Source organism: Octodon degus, unplaced genomic scaffold (genome assembly GCF_000260255.1).
Source record: "Octodon degus isolate 3935 unplaced genomic scaffold, OctDeg1.0 scaffold00001, whole genome shotgun sequence".
NCBI classification, from domain to species: domain Eukaryota; kingdom Metazoa; phylum Chordata; class Mammalia; order Rodentia; family Octodontidae; genus Octodon; species Octodon degus.
The window spans coordinates 8278874-8286347 of NW_004524577.1; the positions used below are offsets into that span (position 1 = coordinate 8278874).

At 54.7% G+C, this 7474-nt stretch overlaps 1 protein-coding gene across 3 annotated transcripts in view; it reads left to right on the plus strand.

Annotated features, from left to right (window-relative positions):
* Itgal (integrin subunit alpha L) overlaps nucleotides 1-7474 on the plus strand; it is a 43052-nt gene that overhangs the window by 33664 nt on the left and 1914 nt on the right. For 2 of the 3 annotated variants that reach the window (XM_023722685.1, XM_023722734.1), the window contains exons 16-24: nucleotides 764-874; nucleotides 1171-1250; nucleotides 1344-1430; nucleotides 2896-2971; nucleotides 4879-4992; nucleotides 5196-5252; nucleotides 5325-5426; nucleotides 5788-5883; nucleotides 6562-6672. In XM_023722685.1, coding sequence (XP_023578453.1) covers nucleotides 764-874; nucleotides 1171-1250; nucleotides 1344-1430; nucleotides 2896-2971; nucleotides 4879-4992; nucleotides 5196-5252; nucleotides 5325-5426; nucleotides 5788-5883; nucleotides 6562-6672 — 834 coding nt within the window. The remainder of the gene's footprint in view (nucleotides 1-763; nucleotides 875-1170; nucleotides 1251-1343; nucleotides 1431-2895; nucleotides 2972-4878; nucleotides 4993-5195; nucleotides 5253-5324; nucleotides 5427-5787; nucleotides 5884-6561; nucleotides 6673-7474) is intronic. The other variant, XM_023722788.1, reaches the window with a different exon arrangement.

Here is a 7474-nt window from a genome sequence, read left to right on the forward strand (position 1 = left end):
ATAAAATGTTATACTATTTTAGCATCCCTAGACATACAATTCATTGGTACCAAGTGCATCTACTATTTTAGGACTCTTACAGCTTTTTATTTTTAATTTTTTTATGTATTTAGTACAGGGTCTACAGGATCTCACTACACAGATCAGACTTGCAGTGATTCTGCTGTTTTCAGCCTCCCAAGCGCTGGGATTACAAGCACACCCCACCACCCCCAGTCTTAATTGCCTCCTCAGCGCCCCCCAGGGGGCGGGGCTGGCATGGCTCACCAGAGATCAAACCCTGGCCGCTTCACTCTAAGAGGAACTTTACTCCACTCTAGGACCCTTACAGCTTTTTAAACCTCTTAAGTGGTTGTAACTCCCCATTTTGCCCCTGATAACTTCTAATCTACTTTCTGTTTGTTTGAATTTATGTATTACAGATAGCACATATAAATGGAACAATATAATCTTTGTCTCTTATGCCTGGCTTAGGATAATCTCTCTGTTTTGCTTGGGGTTTTGGTTTTTTTGAGACACCATCTCATTCTGTTGCCCAGGCTGGCCTAGAACTCCTAAGCTCCAGTGAGGCCTGACTAGCTGGGATTTAGGAGCACCCTGAGGAATGTGTCCTTTGTGCCCCTGATCCTTTGACTCTGGTTCTCTGAGGATGTGCGCTGATAGGGACAGAGCCTGGAGGCCACAGCCCTGAGCTCTGATGGGCCCTAGGGAGGCCCCGAGCCTGGTCCAGCCTCAAACGCTTGCCTTCTCTTCTTCCTAAAAGCCGCACACCCAGATGCCTGTGAGCTGCCAGGAGCTCCCTGATCAGCCCGAGCTCCTGACCAAAACCCTACTGTGCAACGTGAGCTCCCCAATCTTCAAAGCAGGCACCTTGGTGAGTGCTCTTCAGGGACCCGGAGCTGTAGGCAGGAAGGGGAGTGAACTCTCAGGTCTGGGGAGAGGCACGTGCTTGGCCGGCCAGGCCTGGCAGAGCCCGGACTTTGGATCAAATGAACCTGGGATGGGCTGTTTGCTTGTGATTTGTGCACATGGCAAGCCTCACCGCCTCAGTGGGGATGAATCCTCAGCTTGGTGTTTGAGAGGCAGCCAGCCCTGCTTGAGAGGACCACTGCAGTCACGGTACCTGGCTGCTCCTGAGGTCCCCTCCTTCCTTGCCCTCTTTCCCGCTAGGTGGGCATCCAGGTGGTATTTAGCACACTGCTGAACAGCTCCTGGGGGGACGCAGTGAAGCTGAACAGCACCGTGCACTGGTGAGTAGGCCCTGGGACACCCCTGCATGCCCTGAGCCATGAAGCCTGGCCACACCTGCTCCTAACCCAGCCCCTTGCCTTGCTCTGCTGCAGTACGAACGAGAACGCGAGTCTCCTGGGGGACAACTCAGCCACCACCAGCATCCCTGTCCTGTACCCCATCAACATCCTCATAGAGGAGTGAGTCCTGAGCCGCGCCTCCTCTCCTCCCGCTCGGCCTCCCCTTCTTCCACCCCGGCACCCCCCTCCAACTCTGGGCTCCTCCCAGGCATAGCCCCCAGCTTTCAGCTCTCCAAACTCCAAGGGACTCAAAGGGCTCTTGAGTCAGGTCCTCATTTACCAACAGAAGAGAAAGTACCCTGACCCCTGGCCCATGTCAGGCCTGTGCCAGTGCGCCAGCGGGCATCAGAGGCAGCCATGCGCCTCTCCATGTGATAATGAGCAGACCGAGCCTTGGAGAAGCCACATGCTGACCCAAGGTCAGAGAGCTGGCAAGGACAGCAGCCAGGCTCTGACCTTAGGTCTGTCTGACTGGAAAGTCACAGCCGGGCTCGGAGCTGTTTTCAGCTGTTCTGGGTTCTTCTTCTTTGTGGGCACCAGCAGCTGGGGGACACAGAGGTTGCCACAGTGACCCTTGCCTCTGAGGCCAGACTCGAACCCAAGCAGGATTCATTAGCTTCAGCACAGTGTGGGAGGCCACGAGACAGCCAGTTGCATTTTCTAGTTTATAGAAAAGGAAGCTAGAAAACTGGGGGCTTTTCCAAGGTAGCTTAGTGAGATAGGGATGGAGACAGTATCAAAGTTCACAGTTCCAGTGCTTCAGAAAATAAATGCCAAGCAGGATAAGACTGATAAGAAGTTAGAGCTAGGAAAGATTGGGGTAGGTGGTGGAAGAGAAGAAGGGTGTAATGGAGAAAGTGGGCCCTGGTGTGTGGGGAGCCAGGAGGTAGGACTTGGATGGCCACAGAGGAAAACAAAACAGGCTTACAAAAAAGAAAGAAAGAAGAAGAAAGAAAAGAAAGAAAGAAAGAAAGAAAGAAAGAAAGAAAGAAAGAAAGAAGAAAGAAAGAGAGACTGGGTGTGGTGGCGTGCGCCTGTAATCCCAGCTCTTAGGAGGCTGTAAACAGGCTGATCACTATGAGTCCGATCTAGTAGTGAGACCCTTGAATACCCTGTAGACCCTTCCCTAAAATACAAAAAGAAAAAAAAAAAAAGAAAGAAAGAAAAACCAGGCTGACAGCACCCAGGCAGGAGTGTGAGGAGGGAGGTGGGCAGGGAGAGGCAGGTGTGGTGCCTGGACCTGCCCTGGGTGCAGTGGGCAGTGGGCTCTGAGTGTGTGGGTGGCAGGGCCTGGCAGTGTGGGGGTAAAGGGGCGCCAGAGGCCAATGTGTTTACCTACCAGAGGACGGTGGAGACGCTGATAGGTGACACAAAGCAAGGGAATATGTTGGCCAAGGCAGGCTTCGCCCACAGGCTCCTGCCCTTTGCCCCACTGGGGGGCTCTAGACAAGAGCATGGCCTTAGTTTCCAAAGGAGCCAAATCAAATGCTGCCTGCGTGGTCTCTCGTGTAGTAACAACAGCTTAGAGCTTCCTGGGGTCTGGGTTGCTGTCTCCACCCCCTTCCATCTCTGCTCTCTTCCACAGCCAGGAAAACTCCACGTTCTACATCAGTTTCACCCCAAAAGGTCCCAAGACCCACCAGATCAAGCACATCTACCAGGTACAAACCCCCATGGGGAAGGGTCCTGTAGGCCACCCCTCCCGCCAGGCCTATCCTGAGGAGGAGTTAAGCCTTCCACATCCCCAGAGGCCCAGCCTGCTGCCTGGTTCCTCAACCCTCCCAGTTCTCTTCACAGCCTCTGCCTCAATGCTTCTGCCACCTTTCCCCCACCCAAGCCTTGATGGAGTCACAAAACTTGGACTCTGAGGACACTGAGAGAACCTGGCTTTTTGGTCAGACTTGGAACGAGCTGTGGTTCCACTTTGCTCTTTGCTGGATCCCCTTGCTTCCGGGAGTTCTGTTGTTGGCAGCCTTCTCACTTCCTGGCTTCTCACAGCTGGCCGGGATGTGCGGCAGGCTCTGCCTCTCTGAGCATTCCCTTCGGCCCTCCTGGAGCGCTCTCTTCCCGGGCTCTTCCACTTCTGAGCCCCATGGCTGGATCAGAGTTGAGCTTCCCTCCCAACCCCCACCCTCCTGCCTCTTCTCGCTCTGGGTGCTGCCCCTGCCCCTGCGAACTTTCCTGGTGTTCCCTCCACACACACTCCCATCTTCCTCTGTGGAAGTTCTGTTCTCAACAGTAAAGTTTTCCCGTCCCTAAAATACAGAAGAGGAAACAAAACAGTACAATTCTGACATTGGACCCTTCCAACTTAACAGATATTTTAAGTGCCCACAAAAGTTTGTTGAGTGAACAAAAAACAAACCCCACAAATTGGACATACATACCGCTTGACCTGTTGGGGACATGATTGGTGTGACTTCTGGACACTTTCTTATACATTTCTGGGTGTCCCACCCTAGCCCAGATAGTTCTTTTTAAATACAAAGTCCTCAAATATTTCTTAGTTCAGTCTAGTTGCCAAAATGAGTCTTTTCCTACCTGTTATAAAAGTAGTTTTTATATCTGTCCTTATTAAATATCATTCACAAGGCCGACCAGATAGCTCAACAGACTAAAGCACCTGCTTAGGCAGGCGCAGAGACCCACCAGGGTTTGATCCGCTGGGTGCCTTGCCAGCTCAGCCCCCAGGGCACACTGAGATGGTGACTGAGACTGGGTGTGGTGGCGCACACCTATAATCCCAGTGCTTGGGAGGCTGAAGGTAGGATCACTATGACTCTGATCTGTGTAGTGAGGCTCTATAGATCCTGTACTAAAATATATTAAAAAAAAAAAAAAAAAAAACATTCGGGGCCAGGGAGATGGTTCAGAAGAATAAGTGCTTGCCTGGCAAGCGCCAGGGCTGAGTTCAATCCTTGGTTCCACAAAAAAAAAAAAAAAAAATGCCATTTGCTCATTCAATTAAAAAGAAATACTTTTTGGCTGGCTGTATGTAGCTCCGTAGGAGAGCCCGTGCTTAGCGTATGTGTGGCCCTGGGTTCAATCCTAGCACAAGTCCTCTGTGGTGGGACACACAGCGGACTGAGGCGGAGGATCGCTGAGGGCTCAAGACCAGCCTGTGCTACATAGCGAGGTTAAGACCAGCCTCAACTACTTTGGAAGACCCTGTCACACTGATGAAAACATGAAAAAAGCTAAAACCTACCTCTTGAGGGCCTCCACCTCCCTCCTGTTCTCGGGAAGCTCATGGTCTCCTGGACTTACAGACGCACTTTGTCACCATTCCGGGATGAACAATGCCACAGCACGCAGAGGGAAGCTGTCCTATCTTTGGGAGGCAGCCAGCCCTCCAGAGAAGAGCACCTGGGGGCCTGCAGGATGTGGGAGGACCTTGCTTGGGGAGGAAGCTGGGAAGAGCCCGGAGCCCGCCTGCACCCTGAGGCTTCGAGGGCTGGGTCGCCTGGGTCAGGCCTCATGCAGTGCCTCAGTGGGGTCTGCAGGCCTGGCCAGGACAGCGTGGCGGGCAGTTGGCATTCAGGGTCTGCGTCCCCCTCCTCCATGGCAGGTGAGGATTCAGCCTTCTGTCCATGACTACCAAATGCCAGCGCTGGAGGCTCTGGTCAGGGTCCCACAGTGTCACAGCGAGCAGCCCTTCACACACAGGTGGAGCGTGCAGATGGTAAGTGCCACTGGAGACTGAGCTGTCCAAGGTGAGGCCACGCAGCGGAGCGGTGTGGAAAGTGAGGGCACCGGATCCAAATCCCAGAGGCTCGGCCCACCGTGCCCCATCCACAGGGCCAGCGAGGGAGGGTACTAGAGTGCCAGTCCCACCGGGGGCGCAGAGCGGCCCGGCCCACTGGCAATCTCTGCCCTTCCGCCTAGGAGCCTCCCACTACCTGCCATCAAGAGGACCTTGGGCAACCCCCCAGTGGCAGTGAGGTACAGTGAGCTGACAAGTGGGGGGGGGACAGCACGGGGAAGGCGGCTCTGACCCTGCGGCCTGACCCCCAGCAGCCTTGTCTCTCCGGAGCCGAGATCCGCTGCCCACTTGTCTTCAGGCAGGAATTCCTCGTCCAGGTGGAGGCAGCCATAGAGCTGGTGGGAGACATTGAGGTAGTGTGCCCTCAGCCACTCAGAGCTGGGTATGGGAAGCGGTGGGGGGCCTGGGGGTCTGGGGGAAGGGCACACTCCCCCACATGGCCTCCCCATATTCTTCTTCCTGTGGTAAAGGCAAATCCTCAGGTTTGTACAGTTGCAGGTGAAGGAGAACCACGATGCGTTGGAAATTTGCAGGGTGGTTTCTGTGGGCCCATATGGGGAGTCCTTGGGGTTTCATAAGGAAACTTCCCCTCCAGCAGTGGGAAGAGGTGCACGAGGGCGCCGCAACGGCCTTGAGTGCCAGGGCCCCTCCTCTATCCCTGCTGTGGCCCCCAGTCATGGCTGCCCTGGCCCTTCGTCCCCCGCCCTCCCACAGGCCTCCTCCACGCTCAGCCTCCTCAGCTCGCTCTCCATCTCCTTCAACAGCAGCAGGCACTTCCACCTATATGGAAGCAATGCTTCTCTGGCCCAGGTAGGTGCTCACGCCCGGAGCAGTGGCGCAGGGATGTAGCCCAGCGGCATAAGCGCCTGCCTGGCAAGCATAAGGTCCTGAGTTCTATCCCTGGTACCAGAAAAAAAAAAAAAAAAAAAAAGCCCAGAGTAGGCACCAGAGGGCCCTGAGAACCCAGGACAGAGCCACGGGTGGGCGCCCTCATGGCACGAGGGGCCTGGGCCCAAGCCAGAGCCATGTGCTCCCACTCTGCTGAGTGGAAGCCAGCAGACTGCAGTGCTGTCCCCCTGAGCTGAGCAGTCTTGTGAGTCCTGATGACAGCTGAGCAAGGGGCCACCAGCCCAATGGCATGCAGAACGGGTGCGGTGCTGAGAGAGCAGGAAGCTGCGGGGAGGGCAGGAAGCGCAGAGTGGTGGGCAGAGGAATCTCAAGAGGGTGGGCAGGAGCCAGATTCCAGGAGGCTTTGAATGCCAAGCTGAGACCCCTGGCACTGAATCCCAGGACTCACAGGAAGCCATGGAAGTCTTGGGGCTGACAGTGGGGTGTGTTTACCACGTGGTCCCTGCCACTGCTGACAGTGGGTGGGGGTTCTTGAGGCAGAGCCCAGTGGGCTGACAGGGCCCAAGTGCACGAGGTGAGACTGGGAACAGAACTTCTAGGGAGAGCAAGCTCTTCCTATGCTTGCCTGCCTCTCCCCAGATCCTCACGAAGGTTGACGTGGTGTATGAGAAGGAGATGCTGAAAATCTACGTGCTCAGCGGCATTGGGGGCTTGCTGCTACTGCTGCTCATTTTCGTGGTGCTGTACAAGGTGAGAGCGCACTGCCAAGGCCACCAGGCGGGGTGGGGCGGTGCCAGGGTCAGGAGTCCGCCACAGCCAGGAGCATTAGGGCTGGAAGGGGCCTCAGCCTGCAGATAAGGCTGCTGCAACCCACAGAGTTCGTTTTTTGACATCACTCACCCTAGCACCAGCAGAACAGAACTAGGTGCCAGGAGGCCGGGGAGAAGACCACACATCCATGGTTTCTGGTGGCAGTGCCTTAGCAGGCCCCAGAATACAGTGGCCACACGCCACAAAGAAACAACATTGGTGCCCATGCAGAGCCACAGTCTAAGCGGGGAGGTGCAGGAGCAAGTGCGCTTCGGGCCTGTTTGCTCTGAGAGGCCTCAGGCTGCCCGGCCTAGGAAGCCTCCCAAGAGAGGCACCTTTGAGCTGCGGCAGGCAGGGTGAGAAGTTAGAGGTGGAGAAGAGAAGAGGGCAGATGTTCTAAGCAGAGACACAATATGACTGAGAACATGAAAAATCAAAGTTTCCAACCGGGCATGGTGGTGGCATACACCTATAATCCCAGGACTTGAGAGGCTAAAGCAGGAGGATCTCCAAGTTCAAGGCCACCCTGGATTACGTCATGAGTTCAAGGCTAGCTTGAATGGCATCATGAGACCCAGTCTCAAAAAAGAATTAATTAACTTTGAGACACAACTCCCTAAGTCACTAAATTGCCCAGGCCATGCTGAAATTCAAAATCCTCCTGCCTCAGCCTCCTGTATTACAGATGTGTGCTACCATGTCAGGCTCAGTACATAAAATTCTTTTTTTTTGTACCAAGAAT